This window comes from Scleropages formosus, chromosome 4, assembly GCF_900964775.1.
Source record: "Scleropages formosus chromosome 4, fSclFor1.1, whole genome shotgun sequence".
NCBI classification, from domain to species: domain Eukaryota; kingdom Metazoa; phylum Chordata; class Actinopteri; order Osteoglossiformes; family Osteoglossidae; genus Scleropages; species Scleropages formosus.
Window position 1 is genome coordinate 12,656,345 of NC_041809.1, and position 24,524 is coordinate 12,680,868.

The 24,524-nt window shown below is 39.3% G+C and overlaps 1 protein-coding gene across 1 annotated transcript in view; it reads right to left on the bottom strand.

Moving 5' to 3' along the window:
• Window positions 1–315: 315 nt before the first annotated feature.
• The window catches only part of LOC108932783 (AT-rich interactive domain-containing protein 5B-like), a 73,304-nt gene continuing 49,095 nt past the window's right edge, over window positions 316–24,524 (bottom strand). The window contains exons 5-10 of the mRNA XM_018749358.2: window positions 23,211–23,353; window positions 21,684–21,885; window positions 19,968–20,020; window positions 18,366–18,463; window positions 7,000–7,207; window positions 316–4,836 (exon numbers count right to left, since the gene is read on the bottom strand). Of these exons, the coding sequence (XP_018604874.1) occupies window positions 2,755–4,836; window positions 7,000–7,207; window positions 18,366–18,463; window positions 19,968–20,020; window positions 21,684–21,885; window positions 23,211–23,353 (2,786 nt within the window). The 3' untranslated portion in view covers window positions 316–2,754. The remainder of the gene's footprint in view (window positions 4,837–6,999; window positions 7,208–18,365; window positions 18,464–19,967; window positions 20,021–21,683; window positions 21,886–23,210; window positions 23,354–24,524) is intronic.

The window sequence follows — 24,524 nt, forward strand, 5'->3', positions numbered from 1 at the left end:
ATTCCTTTAGAAACACAAATGTACCTGGATTTACTGGATTTCAAGATGCTGTTTTTTTCAGTATATCACCATAGCCCTTATTTGCAGGGTTTATGTGTATGTGAACCTCATTACTTTATGCTGTAACCCATTTCTCATTATCTGAAGTGGCACTTTATAATGCATGTGCAGTTATTAGAGCTAAAATATGAGTCTGAATCATCACTGAAAAAATAGAATTCTGTAACAGTCAGGATTCATGGAGTGGAAAACCATTCTGACTGGAAACACTGCAGTAGGTAGTAAAATATTTTTAATTAAATATACAGAGGATCATAAAGTACAAAATATTGTTGCCAGCTATGTGATTGGGAAACTGATGGCACATTGTATCAAAAGCATTTCAATAAGTACAAATTGGAAAAAAAATACAAAACAAAAACTGACGGGGGGTATAGTCAACTCAGTGTTCCTAAATGTAGTGTTGCTTCAAACTAATAAGGTCACTCACAACCTGAAAAACATTGACAGACTGTACTGTGTTACCAACTCTACTTTTACTATATACAAATAATTACACACAAAATGAAAAAAAAATAACTGTCAAAAGTATACATTATTTACAGCAAAAACAGCAACATAAAAGTATTTAAAACAGTTTTTTTTTTCAAGCCAAAAGAACAGATGCCAAACTTCAAAGACCCAGAAGAGATGGATGTGACAGTCTTGAACTGAAAGTGGTTTCTGGAACTCCTGACAAACATTCAAAATACTAACCTCAAACACTAATAGCAAGCGTCCCTGTAAAATGAAACCTGAAGGGTCAAGCCCTGCATTTTCTAAATGTTACCTGGTACAGTTTCCATATAATAAGGAGTTGCTTTATGTGTGCGTGAAGTTGTGGGGGGGGATTGGGGGTAACACTTTTCATCAATCCCAGTGTAACACATATTGTGAATATATACAGCAAATGTGTGGAAATTGCAATATTTCCTATTTTAACAAAATTAAGACATTTGTTTGTTTAAACAGAAGTTATTTAACTTATTAAACTTATTAAATATATTTTCATTACCCGATATAAAAGGCACAAATACTTGCGAAGCGGAAACATACTAATCATTGTCCTCATATTTAACATTTGTGATTTACATGACCTCAGAGATGACAGTGCTTTTTGAGTCATATGCACCTAAAAACAAAAACTGTGCAAATCGGGTTTTATGCATTTTTACTATTTATATAAAAACTGTTACCTACCTTGAAGGTCATGCGAAACAGTACTGGAGCAAATACATTTTGATTAAATACATTTTGGCTAAAATCACTGACCCAAGATTTATCACCATGCTGCCATCAGCTACTTTTTTCCCTGTAGTCTCCTGAATCGCATCCCAACTAGCCAAATTACACTGCCACAACATTTTTTAAGGTTGTGGGAGAAAAAAGTTGTAAGAACACTGTTTTAATGGTTTTAAACTATTTTGAAGATGTAGTGTTTTATGCAACATTCTCTAAATCTGTGCTAAGATATGCTAGTAATATTGTTTTCCATTATACGCAATGTTGTGATAATGTATTATGTTAGCTGGGATGTGCTTAATTCATTCTGTAGATTGCATATTGTATGATTAGAGTTGAAACCCTTTTCATTTGAAGGTCATCAGATTTAAAAAAAAAAAATACACACACACACACACACACACACACACACACACACACACACACACTTCTTAACAGCCTGCTTTACAACGCCTCTTCACCTCCTTGAGGTGAAGGTCCATAAAACAGGTAGAGCCTGTGGTTTACTAAGAGTAGATACAAAAGCCCAGCATTACCTTTCAAATGTGCAAGTGAAATGCTCTGTGGCCCAACTGAAACAATGCTGCACAATAAAGGCTTTCAATCCTGCTGAAGAACAAAAATGTAACCTGCAGGTTTTACTGGGACTTCAAAACTACACTCCCTTCTTCCACACATCCCAAACACCAGCTGGTAGCTCAGAGCATTCAGAAAATACAGTAGGCAGGGAATGGTGTATAAAATTATGGAGTAAGTTTTACTATGTACAAAACCACTGTTAAACCTTTAGCAAACATGTTCTACAGCACTGTGGTGTGTGTTTTTTTTTTTTTTAGAAAAAAAAAAAAGTCAGTGGTGCATCTGAGGCCAACAGCATGTGAACTTTTCACAGTTCAGGACTGAAAATTTCTTCAAGGAAACCATATTTCTTCTATATACATGGATCTGCTGTACACTGCAATACTCAGGTCTACGTTGTTGCATTCAGCTGCATTTGTCACTCATATTCCCTGTTGGTTGAAAGTAGATGCCCACTACCACACTGAACCGGTCGGTTACACTCAAACAGGCAATGCACATTAAATAGTTGATAAAATGAAAGACATTCCTAATTTCTCAGTAAGCCTCCCATACAGTTGCTTTGACAGTGTAGTGAAATGTCTTTTAGTGTTTCCAAAATGGCAACCTATCATTTCTTATTCCTGCTCTATACATTGCATTGATCTCAACATTTGGCCTTTAGAAACTTGCTGTCATTCCAATAACAGCTGCAGAACCTCATTGTTTAAGTCACCTCTTCACTTTAAAGAAACCCAAATGTGCAAATTATAAAATTAAGTGGCCAATACTTGCACAAACGGGGACTGCTCCCCGGTATTAAGCACCTTCAGTTAATCTGCTATGTCTGACAGCATTAACCTCTTGTGCTGGGTAAGCACATCCAACAGGACAGGATACCTCAATCTAACCTGCCTATGAAAGTTTGGTGCTGGGGTGCACAGAGGAGAGCTGTGGGGGGCTAAAGGCTGGCTGGGAACTCAGAGCTGACAGCGGGTACAAGCTGTGATGGAGGATTTCCCCATAGGAAGCCCCTACGGGATGGCGATATAGATGGGGTGGGCTTCCTGCAGAAGCCAAGAGCTGCCTCTGCATCATTAAGGAGTGGATGGTGAATGGGGGCACCAGTGGGGAGACAACGGCCTGGTTCTTCAAGTACTGCAGGGGGTGCGAGTACCCTGATGGGAGGCGAGACCCCAGGCTGTCACACATGTCCTGGACCTGAGAGAGGAATGTCCCAGGGTACAATCCTGGAAAGATGGGGGAATGAAGGGGGAACTTGTGGCTTTCCACATAACTATTGACATGTACAGCATGGACCGAATCAGATGGTTTTAGTCCCCCGCATTCTGGGTCAGGTGTCTTTGACTTCCCTGCCGTAGTGTCCTTGTTGGAGTGCATGGGCGTCACAGCTCGAATCTTCTTCTCTGTGATCCCGTTCTCCAGTTCTTCCAATTTTCTCTTCAAGGGTCTGGCAGCACCAACATTCTGTGGGCTGCATTTTGAGCTCAGGATGGGTCTTGCCACATCCTCCATCTTGGGGCCCACAATGTCTTCCCCTTGGCTGTTCTGCAATTTCCCCGGGGCTCTCAGTGGAGTGTCCATCACTTTATTCTGAGTGGCTATGGTCATCGGGGGCACCCTGCAGGCCTTGGGGTGGTACTCTAGGTTCGACGCCTGGCTGCTGCCCACCTGAAAAAGAGGGGGACTCTTCATGTCCTGATGCATAATGCTGTAACCCTTGGAGGATGCTGGTTTGTGAGGAGTGGACTTGGGAAGACTCAAATCCGTTGGTTGGTCTTCCAATGTCATTTTTTCATTTTCACTTGAACTACCATAACTTAAGACAACATTATCAGGGTTCTTGTTTGCAGGGAAACTCTGAGTACTCTCACAATCTCTTGAAAACAGCAATTCTCTGTTCAAGTACTTTGTCAATGGCTCCTTGCTCAGATGGTGTTCTGTCTGCCGGTATATGCTGTTCAGGTTAGGAGAGGAGTAGAAGTCACCCATGAAGTTTGGCCCTTGCGAGGGGTATAGTGTCTTCCTCTCCCCAGTATTTTCCATGCAGTGGTGACCATCTGTATTAAGCAGGTAGGGTTCCCTAGTGGGGCTAGGCTGTGGATGGGGCTGGGAAGGGCTGTATTTAAAAGGCTCTGATGTTCCACACAGATCTGCCTTCAAGGACTCAGTTGAGGACCTCCTTTCCTCTGCGCCGCGGGATTTAAAGCTGTGAGCGTGTTGTATTACTGATGGACGGTTGATCAATCCAGTCTCTGGTGTGGTGGGTATTTGGGAGTCCTGCACTGGAGACTCATCCTCAGGGCTTTTGTTCATACATTTCTTACTAACTAAAGGAGGAGGTGGACCCAAGGAGTAGTTGCTGGGTAAGGCTGTCCCACTAACTTGGGACAGGAGCTTCTTCTTAGCTAATGGAGACATGATCCCAGGGTTGCTCCTTGGGTACAACAATGGTGCATAACTAAAACATGACTCTTCCTTGCTTGGGAGTTCTCCCTTGTTGGCAACCATCTCTGAAGCTGGAGCACTCTGGAATGGCTTCTGTTTTAATGTAGGCAACACCATTCCCACATGGTTTGAAGTCTCTTTATTTACAGATGAGCCCGGGTGGGAATTATACACAGTTAGGCTGGTGTGCCATTGTTCCTGCACATGGGACTGATGCAGGGAGTGCACACTAGCTTGGCAAAGCTTGTTTGATTTTTCCTGTAACTTGGGGCTAAGTTTCTCCAGGAGCTCATGCTTGGGCTCATCAGGGTGCTTCGGCAAATCCTCCCTGAGCACATACTTAGATGGGCCATTCTCAGAAGGGAGGGTGTGAAACAATGGTTTCCCGTTTGGAACATCACTACTGAAGGTCTCCTCTTTGACCATAAGTTGTAGCTCCTCTTCATCATCTCCACTCTTCTCATCATGGAGCAAGGAATGCTGCTGGGGTTTCTGGACCTCTGGACTCTGCTCCTTGTTGGCAGACACCTGTTACAAGAGATTGTACTGTCAGTCAGTGGAAAGGTTTCCCATCTGAGTATAGTCCTATGGCACATAACCTATTCATGCCCACTGCACCACCAATCCAAGTGTAATGCAACCAGGGACAGGAACAATTGCACAGACATAGGTGAAACATCCAACGTGGTCATTATTATATTTTCTCCATTTGGAGCTCTGAATTATCATATAGTTATAGAAACAACACTCTAGGGGTAAAGGAAGGGGTGAGAGAATGGCATGGAACAAAGAAAAAGGTAATATTTTTTCAAATTATCAAGTGGCAGGATGTGAGGATCTTTTAATTTATCAAAAGACCATTTATAGTTGGAGGTCAGATTCAGCACCACAGGAAATGGGTAACAGAAGAAACCGGGAAACCATCTACAAAAACAGCTTTGTGACAGCAGTCCAGAAATCCCCACTCATTTTTCACAGCAAACAAACACAACAGCCATTATTCAGCACATACTGTAAGTAACTCTGACATTGGCATGTTGATCTGAAACTACTTAAAGTCTCATTTATCAAAGAAGATAATTAAAGACATTTTGTATCACACATGGAATAATCCTCATTGAAAGTGTTCACTAGCAAAGAAGTGGTTTTATTACGCATTATTGGCCAGTGTCTTCTCATTACCTCATCTAGAAAGGACTTAATTTAAAAATCTTTCCACAAATGTTTCATGAAAGGCGTGCAAAAGTCTGACTTTGTACAGCACACGTCTATGCAACACTGACAAAAGAGGATGTGTGGAACAGAATTAGAATTATACTCCATTGCATGTATATTATATGTGTGGACTTGCAGACTATTTGCATTGGTGGTGACCTCTTGACCTCTAAGATGAAAGTGAAGCTGGTGATAGTGATTTTGGGGGCTTTTCAAATACTACTCTTACCTGTACATGTAACAGAAACACACAGAGACAAAGAGCCAGCTGTGAAGGTTAAAGAGATCCAAGTTGAATGGCTCTCTTGAAATGTGCACCAACCTCATAACAACGTTGTACAGTGTTTACCTATTGTGCACATTAATTCTTCCCTCCATCTGTCCAATTCATCATTTCTCATAGAAAAACAACACTCCTTTCCTTCAGTGTCCACACTTATTTTCTCAGATGTTGCCGTCCCCTTCTCAGAAAAATTTTACAGCCCTGAAACTTCAATGTCAGAAAATGGTTGATACAATCCTTTTTATTTTTCATTTATATGTTCTGGCTTTTTCTGCCAATTATTTTCCCTCCTGCTTAACGATGTGCTCGTATCCCTTTTTCCTTCTCAGTAAACAGTCAGTAATCTCAGGGGGCTGTTAAATGTACCAGAATGTACCAGTCTTTGGGGGACGCAAAGACAAAACGATGAGTGTAACGCCAGCTTTCTTCTGTTTCTGCATCACAGCCCATCATTCATGTTGTGCACCACGTAAATAAATATGCCCTGGTAGCCATTCTCAGAATGTGTTGAAATTTAACACATTGGTGGAAAATGCAGAGAACCCCTCTCTATTGTAATTATTTTGTTACCTATGGGAAAAGAATAGCTCAAAATGCATTGTTTTTTTTTTCTGTGATTAAGCAGAGGAATATTTGAAAATCACCACAGATTTAACGCCATGCTTAGATAAAAATAATGTGTGGTTTATGTAAGAGAAGCATATGGTAGCACTTAGCTCTCAGCTCTCTGTATAACAGTCAATCAGATGTTGATATAAAGCATTTCCACGGAAAGGCCAAGCCTGTCCTGTTTTTCCAAGGAATACAAACTATTATTGTCAAGAGTTTACATCGCTTCATTTCTGTGCAGTATGAGATTAGAAGGGCTAACTCCTGTTTCTAAGCTTTAAAACTAATATTACATTAATTGAAGCTACAACATGACAACAATAAAAATAGCTCAAGGTCAGTGAGCCAGAATTAAAAAATCCTCCTGGCTTTTGGTACATTACTAGGGCCTTATTACAGAATCTAACTATATATTATTACCAATCATATGTGATTTTATGTATTATTTAACCACCTGTTCTTCAAAGTTTATGTGCTTAAAGAACGGCACATTACTTGAAGAGGAATTTCTATATTTTTTTTTCCCTTAAATGCATGGGGTGCTGTGCGGTGGCCTTCAGGGGAACTGAGGAGCAGCCACTGACCTGCAGAGGGTCCTGGCTTTTCACTGATGCGTCCAAGTCATTCTTGGGCTTTGGCTGCTGTTCGCCTTTGGTGCGCTTTGGTGTTATGGCCTTGGCCTTGCCACCACTGCCACCCTGCTGCACACTGCTCTCCTGCTTCCGAGGTTTCACCTGGGGAAGGGGCTTGTCCTCCTCCCCTTTGATGTGCCTTTCGTAAGGGAGGATGAGCCTGGTGGAGAAGTAGAGAATAATGGAGGATGAGTCGAGCCAGACTTCTGTGCCCCTTTCCTCCATCTATTGTGGATCTCCTTTGCTTGTAATTCCATAAATCTGTTCAGATACTGACCTCTCTCTGTTTACTCGGGCTCCAGGCACCACATTCCCATGCAGAGATACCATCAAATTTATTTCAAGAAGGACATTCATTAATACTTATGTACTCAGAAGCAGGGTGTGTAGCAATAAAATTAATTACAAAAACATGTTGCTACACTTTTATTAAGTAGGGTAGTGGAAGACAAAAAAAGTGACAAGAACATTAATTGTATCTTATAACAACCAGACACTTGCACCCGCCTCTATATTAATTAAGCACATATGAGTCACAGAAAACTTAATCCTAATTATTTAGAATGCTGCATGCTGCCAATAAGACAGGGCTCCTTTTATAGGGCTCACAATGACTGCGCCCTCATTAGGTCTCTTGTGGAATAGCCCTTTGGTCAGTCCAGGTTCCCTCAGCTCACAGACTCAGTGAGACTCTTCAGGTCACATTTTAAACATTGCATAGCAGAGCTCATTGTATCCCTGTCCTGCGGATCCAGCCCGATTAAACACAGTGTGGAGATATTTCTGTCCTAATCTGTTTTGCGCCATGTCCCTGGTGCAGCCCGCTGACACAGCGATGGTAATTGGAAGAAATGCATTGCAGCGTAATCACACTTTCTGCTCTAGCAGGTTGTCTTCCATAATGTGCTTTGTGTGATTAATGGGTCACTGAGGGAATTATTGGAGGCTTGTAAAATTATAAATATTAACTCAGCTACAGAAGACTGGGTCAAAATGCATTTCAGAGAACACAGCAATACGCGAAGGCAGGCAGAATACAGATAACCATCCGCGGGAGCTTCTATTAGGCTCTGGACAAAACAGACATGCATGCATTTAATTATCTGGCCTTTTCTTTTTAAAGCAGGCTATTGGAGAGATTTTTTTTTCTGCAGCTGTCTGGAAATTCATTTACTCAGGCACTAGGTGATGTTGCCCTCAGAACTGCACAGTGAACCACTGCAGGGAGCCTGGGGCTTGGCAGGGTGCCAGGAGCGAAGTGGGGCCCTAGGGGCCAGGGTTGGGGGGGGGTTGGCGCTCATCTTCATATCCCATTACCTAAAGGATTTAAACATGTTACAGCTGCTAAAATGGAGAGAGAGCGATTGAGAGGGGAGGGCTGCTCCATACAATAATATCAAAATACCACACAGCTGCAAAATATACCTGGTTCTCAGTGTAACTGTTTATACAATGAAAGAACACCATTGTACAAAACCTGTGTACAGCTAATGCTTGGAAATCCTAAAATCTGAGGCTTGGGGGTGTGTTTGGAGAGCCCTCCGATTGGTCTACCAAAATTTTATGAATATGAAATAGCAATAAGAAATATGAAACCACAAGAGAGTGACTCTTTGACCTTATGAGAAACACAACATTATTCTCTCTACATTCCCATGTATGGACATAACAAGAGCTTGTTACACCCTCCTCTATGACATAAAAGGAGGAAAAAAGTGGCAAAAAGAATTAATCTCTCTGCAAATTAGGGTTTCCTTTCAGAGGAAAAATGCTTTCAAGATTTCAAGATGGTCTGCTAGATTTAAATTTTTGTTATTTTTCACTGAACTCAGCAGCTGGCAGAGAGAGCAGTAAAAACTACATTTCATACAGATGGTCAAAGGCCCAGTGCCAAAAGCAGGAAATCTGCAATTAAATTTTCCTTCATGCACATGCGTATGCAGGGGGGGGGGGGGGGGGGGGGGGGTTGAAAATATGTTAGCTGTACTCTTCAATTTCAAGAAACACAAACAGTTCTGAACTGAATTGTCTGGCATACTCCATCTTTGACTAAATAAGACCTGACATTAGAACACATTTGACTGAGGGAAAGAAAGTTATATATCTGGGATAAATTTGTATATTCAGACATTTTCACTGGCGAGAGGGGGTTTTGGTAAAACTGCATGTCACTCACAGGATGTAACTTTTTTCTTTTTTCACTGCACATCTAAAGGAACTAATACTATCTATTTTAAATACACACAGACCATACACTCGCATTAACCACACCATAACACCATACTGTAAAAATAAATTTAAAAAATAAAAGCTCCTTCTGATTTTTTTTTTTTTTTACATTTACATGTATTTATTTAGCAGATGCTTTTCTCCAAAGCGACAAACATCTCATAGAGAATACAACTTGTGCATTACATTAGGAGAGACACTTAGATGCAGATGTGTGATTCTTAAGTGAAGTTAGTTTCTTTCCACCATATGAACCAATGTTCACTAGACTAGACCAGTAGCTGTGTAAAACTTTACCAGAAAATATAAACATTTACATTACATTACAGAAGTTTTTTCAAAACACTGGGTGAAGGAAAAGTTGTATTTCATGTTTCAAAGAATGGATTTTTGTTTTTAAACTCTGAACGGACAAAACTATGAGCCTGAGAATGTTGCTGAACAGTTGTGGGTAAACACACCTCTTAATATTAAATTCCTGGTTTTTAGCAAGGCCATACATACCATCTGTAATGAGCAGTTCCTCCAAAACTAATGTGTGAAAACTTCAGCAGTAACAACAAAAAAGACCTGGTCTTTTAACAAGAAGGAAACATCACTAGTCAGTTCTGGTCATTTCCTCTCATCAGTAGTTAAAACAATTTTTAAATCACTACATTTTGGCATGGATACAAGCTGCTTAAGTTGAACTGCCTTAGAGTATCCGTACTCAAACACTTACAAGGAAGAAAAAAAGCAAGGAAGCTAATAACACAAAGAGCACAAACACCTATATGGCTTTTTCAGTTCATTCCAAATATTATTATTTTATATTTACATTTATCCATTTAGAAGACACTTTTCTCCAGAGTGACATACATCTCATAGAAAATTCAACATGTTCATTACATTAGCAGAAAGACACTTAGATGCAGACGTGTGATTAGTACGTGCAGATAATTTATTTCTTTCCACCTCCACATTCTTTCTTTTCATTTGTTTCCTTTTCTTTTCTATGAAAGAATCTTTATCACACGAGTAGCCGCATAAAACTTCAGAATATCGACAATTCCTGAACACCCTCCTATTGGTTATTTATTTATTTTTTTTTTTTTTAGATACATATAAACATTTATGTTACATTACAAGAGTAGCTGCATAAAGGATTATACGGGTATGATCTTAAAGTTATAACGCATGAACATTTACATCTTACATGAACTTAAGAGATCAATGTGGGTTTAGGAATGCTTTCAGATAGCTGTCCATAGCTCGATTTTTAACAAAAAAAAAAAAACTAGAGGGATGGGGGTGCAGTGGTGCAGTGGCGCAGTGGGTTGAACTGGGTCCTGCTCTCTGGTGGGTCTGGGGTTTGAGTCCCGCTTGGGGTGCCTTGTGGTGGACTGGTGTCCCATCCTGGGTGTGTCCCCTCCCTGTCCAGCCTTATGCCCTGTGTTGCCAGGTTAGGCTCTGGCTCCCTGCAACCCCGCATGAGACAAGCGGTTCAGACAATGTGTGTGTCTGAAACTAGAGGGCAAGAGCTGAATCTTGACTTGGCCTTTGTGTTTATTTCAACACACACTAAAAGTATATTAGAGATTTACTGGTTCAAAGCAACATTTAAAACACACACACACACACACACACACACACACACACACACAGACTGAAAACAGACAAACAAAAATTACTGGGGAAATTAAGAAAAAAAAGAAAAAAGTTGATTATAAATAACTAAAAAGACTCAGAAGGGGGCAGCATTTAAGCTTTTTGTTTTTAAAAAAATTAAAGATGACATGTCAGTGGTCATATGACTTTGCTATGCTAATTTAGGTAAGCTGCACAAATGTTATGTGCAGCTCACTCACATACATTGTACATATTATCACCAATATTTCAACACTATAGGATTCAAATGTTTTGCCCATTTCATCCCAGTTTATTTATAGTCATGCATGAGACTTTGCTTTGCAACACTAGCCAGTGTGTGTTCCATAAATGAGCTCATTGTGTTCTTTCTGCAACAATGAAGGTTACACAGCACCATGTGGGAGGAGCATCTTTTCTCCACCAGTGACTCATTACAAACATGTATGTGGTGTTTACGACTTATCTTCACCAGTTCTTAGTAAGCTAACACACCCTCAGCCCACACCCATAAAACATACACACAAACTAACGGAATGACAGTTATGTCCTACTGTTGTGTGACTCATGTTCACAAACCATTATCTAAAACACAGAATCTGTCAGTCACCTGTTATTACATTTCAAGATTTAGACAGTAATTTGTACACGGAAATTGTTGATAACTGAAAATATGTGAAAAAGGGAAAACAGACAATAAAGCCTTTATAAAACCTTACATGAAATTAATCATGAATTCACACCAGCGTTTGAACTGCTCATTGAAGCCATGACTAATGAACTCTGTTTAATGGAGGGAACTGTTACTGGAAGAAGAAATGAAGGTAAATAGGCAGCAGATGTACACAGCCTTGATCAGCACAAAGGCCCATCCTTACATCTCCAGCAGGAGCCCTGTTTAGTGGGTAATAAGATTCCTTTGCAGTGTCTACTTCCTTACTTTCTAATCCACATCTTATGTAACCTTCATTTCCATAATAAGCATTCAGAAGACTGGCCCTTTATATAATCTTACTTGCGGAACATAATAATTATACAAAGTGCTGCATTTATTCTAAGCACGGCTGCTGTTTATGTGGAGCAAACTTGCTGGGGGATATATAATACTCCAAGTGAAGCCATCACAGCAACGGACTGACGGCTTTGGTGTGGAAAATAAATACTGGGTCAGATATTAACCATAGCTGATGATGTAATACTGCTAGGAAAGACAAAACAAGTTTTATAAACAGCTGTTTCCTATGAAAGGAGAGAAGGTAGCTCGAAGCAGCTGTGAGAGCTATGTTTGGGAAATGTGATGACAAAACTGAAATTGTGCAATTCAATGAAAAGTTATCATCAGCCCTGTGTTTAAGTACAAGAAACCAGCTGAGTTAGAAGTCAGGCCTGCTTGGCGTGGGGGGGTGAGCCGAAGGGAAACAGGTTTGCAAGTTGCTGCAGTCGCCGTTTTACCCTGGCCACTGCGGTAGAGGAAGAGAGGCACATCGGATGAAGGCACCTCATGGGCTGTCTAAACGCTGGATGGCCGACAGAGGTTTGTCACTAAATGAGGAGCACCAGTGCAAGAAGGAAAAAGAACACACTAGCACATTTTTTCAGTGTATTACGCCCCTGGCCTAATACAGATTGCGATACAGAAGTGAGCGGACCTTTTCATATCAGTCTATATACAGATATATATTGCAAATATATTACATTAAAAATAATCACAAAGCTTATGTATGTGCTTCTTCTAAGCATAACTACTTCAAATACTATTAATACTGCTTTTTCTTGGTGTTCTTATTCTTCTGGTTTTCATCATGTAGTCAAAGGCTGGGGTTTCAACCCCTATTACTACTACAGCACTCAGTTACTCAGGATTTCTTCAGTAAAAATTATTCAGTAGTATAAATAGGTAAATAACTTATAACTGTATAATGAGTAGCTCAGTACAGAAATGTAAAATTGTAAGTCACTTAAGATAAAAAATATCAGCTAATTAATTATCATCATCATCATCATAGAAGATGTAATTTCATTGTTCATCACAAGATGTCACACTGTACACTAACTACTGTGGAAAAAAGTATATCCAAGAAATAAGCATTCTGGTCCCCGAAGCTAAAAATCTGCAACTCCTCCATCTCTATAAGTCTATTTAATTTGACACACTTTTTTTTTTTTTTTTTTTTTTTTAGGTCTGTAGTGCTTCTGAAGCCAAGTGAATACAAAACCAAGAGCTAACTATTTTATATTTCACCCAATGTATGATCCTGCTGATGCAATTAATTAATAAAACCCACATCCATAGTGAAATTCAAATCACATGATAATTTGCAGAAACACACTGAATTGTGTAAAATTATGACTTTGTCAGCAGAAAAAAAGGAACGCTGGTTAAAAATAGATATATATTTGGGGGCAGGAATGACAGGGAAAGCTGACATTATAGCTGCTCCTTGAAAGGTTTCTTCATGAAGTTAGAGCTCAGACTAATTTTAATTCAGTGTTACACAAACAGAAGAGACAGGATTTTTAAGGTATACCCATACCTTGCATAACAGTATCCCGCGTAATGAAAACTCACAATAACGGCTCACGATAATGCATACTCTTTTCTTCTTATAACAGTAGAGTGGCATTTATACCCTTCATTCCATCATTTTACTTCATCTTGTGAACCTGGCAAACATGTAACAGACCAACACAGACATGTATGCAGTGAACCTTACACAGGTGCTTCCTCACAATACAACTCTGTCCTGGTTATTGGTTCAGTCTGTCAACACTACAGCCACACAGTAAAAATTAAACAAACGTTGATGGGAACACTGAAGAAAATGACATAACACAAATTCATCTAACTATGTAAACAACATGTCACACACTTGTCTCATCAGTGTCAGTCTAATATTACAACTGAAATTCCATGATTATTATTATTTTGATGATTGTTTTCCTTAAAGCAACTTATAGTGTTAAGCTACATATAGTGATTTACCCATTTACTTATGCTGAGTAATTTTTAATAGGTTAATTCAGGCTAAGTACATTGATCATGAGTATCAGAGAAAGATGCAGGATACAAACCAAGGCCCTTGGAGTTTTTATGAATATAAACTACAAGCATGTAATCATGAAATCTGCTTAATCATTGAATCATTGTGAAAATGGGTGTTCTTTTAAAGATCAGAAAAACTTTTGCTTTTAATTTTATAGGAATGGTGAGAGGTAAGGGATAACAGTGATGGGTTTTAACATGAAGAACATCTGGATTCTCTCTGGGAGGGTCACATGCCCTTCTACTGCCTGGGAAGATTTTTATAAAAGGTGATGAGGATATTCTTCCTCCTCCTTTCTCCCTCTGTGCTGCCATGTGTGTACAGCCATACGCACAAGCCACAGTCATAAAAACAGCTTTAGTAACATGAATAACCTTACACTAGAATAAATAAAGCTGTAATCCTGTGATCAAATGAATGCCATCTTGAAAACATTTGTTTCTTATGCTGTGCAGTGCCCCTCGCAGCATAGTGTCCATGTGCTTTGCAGAATGAAACAGCAGAGATGTTGGGAAATAAACTAGATTTTTAATATCATAAACATCTGTGAAGAAATTTAGCAAAATTCTGCTGTGCAGAGTGTTCCCTGTTCTGTTCCTCACAGAGACACTCAACCACCCCAATACTACACTGGACAAGCACTTATTAATAAGTAAATGAGTGAAAATATAATCTTTAAAAGAAAAGCTAGAAATAATATTTTGTTAAATTTATTATGAAACATGCTATTATCATCACTTTTTTTGATAAACATTTCTAACAAAGATTTTTGACTTTCCGCTCATACAGTACAAATTGTATGCTTTAATTTGTTCATGTCATGTTTATAAAATATGAAATCTATCAGGATTTTGCTTTCTTTCAGTAGTGTAGGCTGCTTCTAAAATGTAAAACTTCGAGAATTTAAATGTGCTCACCTGTGTCCAAAATTTAGCATTAAATTTGGGTTTAACATTTTAAAAAAAGGGTTTATTCATAGTCATATCTCCATAAGGAGGACTAGGGTTCCTTTCAGTTGTAACTATAAAAGCGTTAAGAAGGAAACATTCTTGTCTCAGAATAATTTTGTACACTGCAATAAACTGACAGGCATGTCTTTCCTCAAGAAACTCCAAAGCCCTGCTGCTAAATAAGCATTCTGTCTTTTACGAAAGTACATCAGTGCTGCGGTTGCTGACAGCAAGAATCTCAGCCCTAAAATAGAAACAGTTTAAAAAACAGCTGTTAATCTACAAATCTCGAAAATTTGCATTTGCTACAAGGCAGGAAATCACAGCACATAGGTAGATACGGGACACCTTACCAAGGAAAACAAAATATAACTTCTGTGAATATAAAACACAGGTCAGTTACATACAGTTGGCTGTGGATGAAGGGTTCATCATGTGGACCTGATGAAAGACTAGGGCTGATATATAAAGTAAATACCTGGCGAAACCATAGGTAGCATGGGACAAATATTTATAGCAACTGTTAATCCCAGGAAAGGTCTATTACTATTATTACTATTATTATTTATTATTAAAAGTAAAAGTACTAATACATCATTTAATGTTTTCTTCCAAAGCAATGTACAATACTAGGTTCACATACAGTATTAATTTACAGTGATGTAAGCATTTATTCAGTTGAGAAATTTTTACTGGAGCAATACAAGTACCACCTTACTGAAGTAGAACTATAGGAGCTGGAAGGATTCACACCCTGGTTCTTCCAAGAAGGATGCAATGACAAGACACTAGGAGAAACTATAATACATGCTGGCCCCATCAAGTCAATGAACAAAACCAATGCCAATTTTACGAGTCAATTAAAACAAAAGTTAAATAAAATACTTGGATTACTCTGCTCACTACCAACATAAGTGTTAAAAGATAAATTCTGTACATTTGATAAATAAGTGAAATTAAAGTCATTATTTCAGATATTTATATAACCATATTTTAAAGCATTTTCATGTAACATCTGCAAGGAAGTTAAATACCTGAAATTACTTTGACCTGAATAATCCATGGTTAACCCATCATATTTACTAAGCAAACAACAGTTCCCCCTTGTGTTTGATACAGAATGTAATCTAAAATAAAGCCTTAATCTCAGCAGAAGGAAAACAAATGACGTAATTCTCAGTGGAAGACGGATGGTTTGGAGGTAAAACACACTTACAAGCACTGAATTAAAATCTGTCATTCACAACTGGTTCATGAATTCATTCTGTGAAATCTTGGGAGTCTGACTTTAAAGCAAACATTCATTGCGAGAGGAACACAAAAATCAATGCGGTGCTCCGAGGAGACTGTGTTTCTCCCTTAAAGAAATAGTACTGTTACAATCACTTTCCACTTCCTCAAAAATACTGCAATACTTCCACAAAATAACTCTCAATATAGTTTTACCTTTCAGTATGTCACCTCATTTCTTTTGATGGATGTTCCTAATTCATTTTACGTTACGGCATTATACAATTTGCTACCTTTTTTTATTTTTTTTTTTGCTGGCAAGTTATACAACTGGATATCTTACTCATGCACTTTATGTATTTTTCCTAAGGGTTCAGTAGTAGGGCTAATGATGATACTCATACAGGCGGCCTTCAAAATAATAAACTGCTATGAATGTCAACATTTAACTGCCACTGACTCCACTTAATGAAACCAAAACAAATTTCTTAAGAATAACTAAGTCCATAATGACTGCTCCTGCTGTCTGCAAAAGAGCATTCATGAGTGAATTTATGTGCAATAAATTGCTGTGAGCAGTCCAGATGATTAAATAAATAACAAGGTCATGGGTAATCAATAACAACAGCCTAAATAAGCAAAACAGCAGCCTGAAATGAAAAGGAAAGAATGCTGCAGTCTATTTTCAGGTTATTAATGTCATTTTTATTGTCTCATGGTTATTCCAAGTCTTGCAACACTGTCAAATAATCTAAGGAACCAGTTAAGTAAGTGTCATTAAACACACTTGAGGCGTGAAGTGGGGATTCGGTCAATGTTAAATATCGATCCTCTTCATTAGACAAAACTGTGGCAAAATTGCTTTAAGCACCCTACAGTAAAAACAAGCGTTTACATTAGTCAGGAACAGCAAAGCATTTTGTTGTCTACAAGAAAAATAAACGTTGGGGGAAACGTGCTTTTTCAGTGCCCACAGTCTAACTTCTCATCTATGGTGGTGTTTATAATGCTGAAATATCAATGAGCTCCCAGGCATGCCATTTACAAATGGCCCATGCATGGACAAAAAAAGGCTACAGAGGACTTCTTTTTATAAATAATACACAAACAGAAATGAGTTACTTCAATGGGAGCTCTCAAAGAGCAATAATGTACTTCACTGAGTCAGGGATTGTAAGCTCAAGGCACTGCTTTTCCAAGAAAAATAATAATAGCAACAACAAAAAATTTGTCTAAAAATGAAGGAAAAAAAAAAGAAATTCTGGCACTATGCTTGTTTGGCAGTAAGGCAGACACTACCATCACTATATATGTACTTTCAGCAATACCGTTTAAGGAAGAGAGACTTGTGTTAACAACCATGAAGTAGAGCTTGGTCCGATTCCACAGTCTAAAAGCGGCAATGCGAACGGGGTCCTGAGAGCCCCTCAACACAGCCAGTTCCATCTTTCATCTACGACAACAGCGAAGAACAGCTTCATTTACCAAGCAAATTAATTTGGTAATTACTTCCATCTGTGTAAGTGAAAACACCAGGAAAATTTGTGTTTTGGCTGAGAATTTCACTCTGTCTGCTGGAAAGCTCTCCTTCACTGCACACAAATACAGTCGTCTTGTCTCAATTGAGGAGGAAATATGAAGTTGCTGCTACTATCATCATGAAGCCAATCAAAGCTGCCAACAGCAGACAGATCCCTCTGATTCATCTGCCCAATTTCCTTCAGTCTTATTCACAATTTCTAGTAAAGGTTAGTACTATGGTTTTCTTTTAACCCAAATAATGGATTAAATCACACTACCACGCAGCGTAATGATGAATAATGCAATTAAGTGGCTTGTTTTTAACAAGTGCTCATCTTTGTATTAGCGCATAGGTGACAAAACAAGACACACTTGCTTACGTTTGCTTAATTGAAAAACCGTCTCAGCAGTTGCTGGACAGGAATATTCTACTGTCGAACTGCAATATTGTGAATTCAACAGCACTCTTTTCTAGCCCAGACTCTCGAGGCAGTGTTTAATAAATATTTTAGACAGGAAACACAGCATTCCAACTCCGAGGATCCTCAGCTATAAACATTAGAAGACATTATATCAAAAGTGAAAAACAGAAGTGTACTGAAAACCGGATGCAATATTTAAGACACATTAAAATGAACATTGTTTATTTCTGGATAGATGTAAGGAGATCTGTGTGAATTCTGCACCCTTGCAGGCAGCTAAAGCAGAAACAACGTACCTCTCATAATGCCTACGTGTGCAAGTGGCAGCACTCGTACTTCCCGGATTACCCCCGAGCTCATCATACACGTTTTTCCACTGGCGGCGGGCCGTGATCTGCAGAGAGAGCAGGAGATTATCACTTGCCATACGCTCCAAAATTAATGCTAAGCATAAATACAAAAACTTAAAACACAATCAGTGGCCATCAGCACTAAGTTACCTCAGATGGTAAACTGTCAAAGTCCAAACCTTGGTATTTTTGGGTGTGAGATTTGTGTGAGCAGACAGACCTTACCACATGATTCTACCGCTGCATGGGGTGAATTGCACTATGGCGACTATGGTACAAATATAGCCCTTCCAAATACTTAAAGCCAAAGAAGAGTTAAAGAGGTTCTACCGCTTGCGGCTGAAATCACTTCACATCTTGGGGTTACAGAAGACCTGGCACTTGACTGCAAAATTTAATGACACTCCATTTATTTCTGTCACCAGGTAAACTTGAATGAATTTCTTTTGATTACACATTTAAAATATGAAACATGATCATTTTTTCAACAACTTTTTCCCCACACTGACATTAATAAGTAAGTCTGAGTTTTATGCAGCTACTTGTGTGATGAACATTGGTGCATATGGTGGAAAGAAACAAACTGTACTTAAGAATCACACGTCTACAACTATGTCTCTCTTTCTCCTAATGTAATGCACAAATTGTATTTTCTATGAGATGTATGTCGCTTTGGAGAAAAGCGTCTGCTAAATGAATAAATGTAAATAAATGTAATGTAAATGTAAGTCAGCTTCAAGGCTGCAAATACAATTTCTCCAGACCAAGAGCTGCACTGCCTACAGGACATATCCCCATCACCGCAAGCTGTGTAAGTGCCTCCAGTGACATCATTTTCCTGGACAAATTAACATTCATTACAGATGTCAGCAGTCTCTAAATGAATACGATATGTGAAAGCAGGCCAAAAATAATGCAAACAGTTGCACTCAACTCATTGCTATGCATATAATTTTGTTAGAGCACATCTCAAGACAAACCACAATGCCTCTTCTGCACACAGCACCACACTTATCTTAGGGAGGGAGAGAGTTTTGGGAAGCCTTACAAAATCCCTGACATTTCCCGTTGACAATGTATCAAACAATATTTTAAAATGACTAATAAACAAATTTAAATTAACAGAAGTAAATTGTTTGTGCATATTAGAGCTGAACACATGTCAGAGAAACTGCCAACTTAAATCTCTTTGTTTTGCTTTTGGCTTATTGCATAATAGTTCCTTCAGAGTCTCTTTAGGGAAGGGGGGGGAAGAAAAGAAAAAAAAAAAAAAACTTGCAGGCCCAACCAATTTTGCCCATAAAATTACATATGTTTTCCACTTGTACATTTTATAACTGTGTCATTTTGCCAAATGTGGAATAAACTGAGGTTTTGTCTCAAAGCAGCCTAGTAAACACACAGTACACAGGAAGTCTAAAATTTGAAAAATGATTCCTTGTGTTTTTTCTTCTTTTTTTAAATCGCTGAGAAAACAAATCTGGAACTCAAAGTGGGGCATTATAGAGAAAACAATGTGGAGCTCAAAGTGGGGCATTAAATACTTACCAGTTCATAGCCTCCGAGTTTTTGAGCAGCTTGAAACATAGTCCAAAGGTTTACTGTTAGAACGACAACAAGCAAGATAAATAACACACTGTAAAACTTGCACATACAAAATTCTTTTACTGCAATTCATTTTTTTTTTAAAGGTCTGAAATCGTGTCAAAAGAAAGTCATTAAAATCTAAATTGTGTTAGTGTCTTTTTAATGAAGTGTAATTGTTTTACATTTTCAAAAGACAACTAATAAATTCATGTGGGGGCTTTGAGAAATCCATCAAAATTTAATCACAACACACACAAAGCCTTGCTTTCATCAAAATGGCATTTCCCTATCCGCAGATCTGGCAGTATTGATTTTTTTTTTCCCCCCTTGCTGTTACAAATACACATCAGGGATAACAAAAGACAACTTTCTCCCACCCCTGTGACTGACAGGAGGTTTTCAGCTTAAAGCGCTCCACTCCATTTGTATGGCTGTTGTGCATCAGCAATAATTACTGTAGGAGCCTGATGACATTATAGAACACATCTCCTTTGCTTTTATATCCTTTGCACTGCTTTTTTTCCTTTTTTTTTTTTTAAACTGCCGCTCAGCCGAGGCATTATCACAGAGACGCACGCGTCTGATCCCTGACGTCCGACGAGACCAATTAAAAGCTTTCTTGATGTGCACCTCCAAGGAGGCGGCCGACGGAGAGGCAGCAACGTCTATCATTGCTTCTGCTTTTACTGCAAGTGTTGGAATAAAAAAAATAAATAAATAAATAAAAAGTGCCACAGACTTTGGGAATAACCATCTACCCAATGGAATGAGAGGTAATGAATACCACTCTCGTGTAATGGCTCGTAACGGTATTCTCAGCTCATTAGGCCGAGGCCGCGTCATTGGCACTGGGGAAGGAGGCGTTCCAGGTTCGCCTAACAAGCGTTAATATGCACGTTCACTTCGGCCTTCTGCTTACAGTTTGTTTGGGCTTCCGAGGGACCGCAATTTTCCTGCGGTTTTCTGAAAGCTCTCAGCAGGAAGGCAAATATAATTGAATGAATCCTGCGCCGGCAACAACACTGAAGAAAGGCGCTCAAACTCAGCCAGCACTGAGAACACTAACATTACAGCAGCAAAAACCTTAATTTCCTATTACCTGTGCAAGTATGCAAAAGAGGACCGATGAGCATATTACTTTTACAGCTTCACTTCTGTTATTTTTATTTCTCGAACCACAAGCACTGCTGCTCTGCTAAAATAAAAATGGAACTGAAATGGTTCTGTTTGATCACATGTTCCTGTTTTCACTTAGCAGGAAAAAAAGGGAATTTAAAAGGCATTTCTGAAGTTGCCTCTATGAAGAGAATCTTGTGATGTGGTCTATTTTATTATTCAAGACATGTTTTGCACATAAAGCAGTTAGATTACCACCACTAAAGGCTTGACAGTGCATAATAATTTCTTTCGTTCAGTGAGCGACAGTAACCTACTTAAAAGTACAAGTGTTGCAGAGGTAATGACGTCAAATAACACAAAACCCTAACAGGCTAATGCAGTGTCACAGCTTATATAAAAGTACAATAAAGACAATTCCTCTGTCAAAATTCACAGGAGGAACCAGGCCTTTCCTGTGGATAGCAGACACACCCTTCCACCCTCCTCCTCTGACTGCAGCAGTGTGCTGGGTATGTGAGGATGTGGTGTGTATTTGCGTGGAGGCAGCAGTCCACTTACTCTGCTTGAAGCCCAGGTAAGGAATCCTCTCAATGGGTGTTTTCCTCTCTTTCATGTACTTGTACAGAGATACTAGGAAGGCCTGCTCATCGGCCCGGCACTCCTCACCTGGCGCCGTGTCATCGGACCTTTCGTCAGTTGATGCCTTCTTACCACTGCTACTTTTGGGCTTGGCCACAGCTGTTTTCAGCTCTGTTTTTACCTGGAACCAGAGATACAAAGAGAAAAATTTGGCCTGAAATGCCTGATGTTGACCATTTCAGTGACACCTGCAAGGTTGACCAAAGTATCCAATAAACAGGACAAACCAGAGGACAATCTTATGTTCATTTATTTAAAAAAAAAAATATTCTTCTGTTGTCCCAAAACCTATTTTTTAGTTACTGTTCCATAAATTTATTCACTAGAAGTACTTTATGGAGTGTATTAGGATATACAAAAAAATACATTATAAATCATTACAATTCATTTTTATATAGCACCTTCCTCAACAAGGAGACACAGAGAGCTGAACAATGGAGCACATATGGTTGAAACGCATGCGACAATGAAAAGTAAGCAAACACAAAATGAACACTGAAGCCAGTTTCCAAATGTACTGGCCTGAGGTGATCCATCTGGCAACTGAAAAAAGGAAAACAAAACTGCTAGGTGGAAGAAATGGGAGAAAAATAAACCTGGGGAAGTACAAGTGCCAGTTAGTTTAGTTATCACCTTTCCTGGGGTATAGGTCATCAACAAGAAACATCAAAAATCCTCTATCCTGTGGCTTTGCTTCTAGCTGGCTCCAGGTAAGGCCCATCTCCTTCATGTCTGCCTGGAGGTCCATCGCCAGGTGTTAATCAGATGACCTCTTTTTCTCTTCCCTTGGGGGTTCCATATTAGGGTCTGTCTGTTGTTGCTGGACACTGGTTTTCTTAGCATGCGCCCAATCCACCTCCATCTTTTTTTTCCAGTTTCGGTTCTTGCTGGTAATTGCGGTGTCTTCTGCTACAGATGAACATTGCTAATCTTGTCTGACCAATGGATCTTCAGGATTCTTCTCAGACATTTTCTAATGAAAGTCTGCACTTTGTTGATGGTCGTTATTTGTTATCCTCCATGTCTTGGCACCATAAAGCAGCACTGACTTCACATTAGAGTTATATAGTCAGAAACTGCTCCAGTGAGTTTTCTATTACCAAGCAAGCAATCCTAAGGTTGTTCTTTTTTAACTGCAGTCAGACTCCTACCATAATAAGGCTACTTTGGATTAAGGGAGGCATAACTTAGGAAAGTCACCACAGAAATGTTTGAACTGCTTCAGGTGTATCTGCAGGTTTATGCAGTAGGGTGATGTTGTAGTTAAGGGACTCCTCCTCAGCAAGCTGGCCAAACAGAACTGTATCACTGAAAAATCCAACTGGATTAAATTGTACAATCCTCAAAAAGCAAAAAAAAGGATTTGCATGCAGGCTGAATTAAGAGCAACGGTCAGACTGCCGGCAACCTCAGGTCAGGGCTGTAAGAGGGATGTGGGTGGTCTACCTTGACAGAGGCCTTGCCCTCAGTGCCGCTGGCCTCCTTTGACGCTTCCTTGACCGTCTCCTTGCCTGCACACTGACCCTGGGAATCTCTGCGCTGGGATACGGATGGTTTCTTCTTCCGGGGCCGGCCCTTCAGATTGGGGGCTGTGGAAAGAGGGCAGAGCTCACGTATCTGGTTGAACCACACCATCCCAATATCCCCTACCTGCACTCCCCTAACAAGGAATTGAAAAAAGATGCAGTGAATTTTAAAAAACTCTTCTGGGAAATAAAAGAAGCAATGACTAATAATTAGCAATGGACCACAGTTTCCCACTAAACCCGTTTATCGGTTAAGTCCAACGGTATTTTTACATCCCGTTTCAATTTCACAATCACGTCTTCAGAGAAATGCACTGGAGCTCTGGGTGGGTTTCATGAAAATCACTGAGGCACACTCTAATGGTGCACACAGCATTCCCTTCCTTCGGTCGGTAGAGACGGATGTCTGATGCTAAGACCAGAGCAGCGTGATGCCCAGTCCCAAACGAAGGACGTTACCAAAGTCGGCCTTCAAACGTTTCCTCCTTCTGCACTGATTTGGCCTTAAACTTCCTTCAGAGAAAAAATGTTAACCTGTCAGTAAGAAAACATTTACCAGACAAGTGAACATACTATATGCAGTGTGTGTTTGGAGCTAAGTCAGAAGGTGTTTTAACTGATGTGTTATTTTGTTACACCCTTTAGTAACATAAGGAAGACTTCAGTCACTACTTACTCTTGACCTAATGCCAGATAAGTGTAAAATGGTACAATTCAATACAATGTTCAGTGAGGTGATCCAAAGCAACATTTCACGTACAACGATAATTAAATCATATCCAAGGTTAGCGGAAGCCCAAGGCCAATTCCTTTTTTCAAAATCATAACTCTGTTGTTTGAAGGGAAACAACAACTTGTTTTAAAATCAAAGATGAAGCAATTACCAGAGGTGAAATCTGTTGTGACAGCATGACATTTTCATTTTTCATCTTTCATCAGGCAGTACGAAATGGCAAAACAAAATTAAACTGTTTAAACAAGAAAACATTTACTACATGTTATCACCTTGGCAACTGCAAGGTTATTTTTCCCCCACACAGCACTGTAACAAACACATTTGTTCAGGCAGCAAAATAAAATCAATGACCTTGCATGGGGTAACTGGGACATTCTGGGAAATATAATGCTTCTTTTCCAATATCGGTTGTCATCCAGAAAGTTAATATTCATTCATTCCCAGCTTTCCCCCCCCATCCCTTAAGTCTCACAGTGACTTGAATTCCAAAGCTCTGAG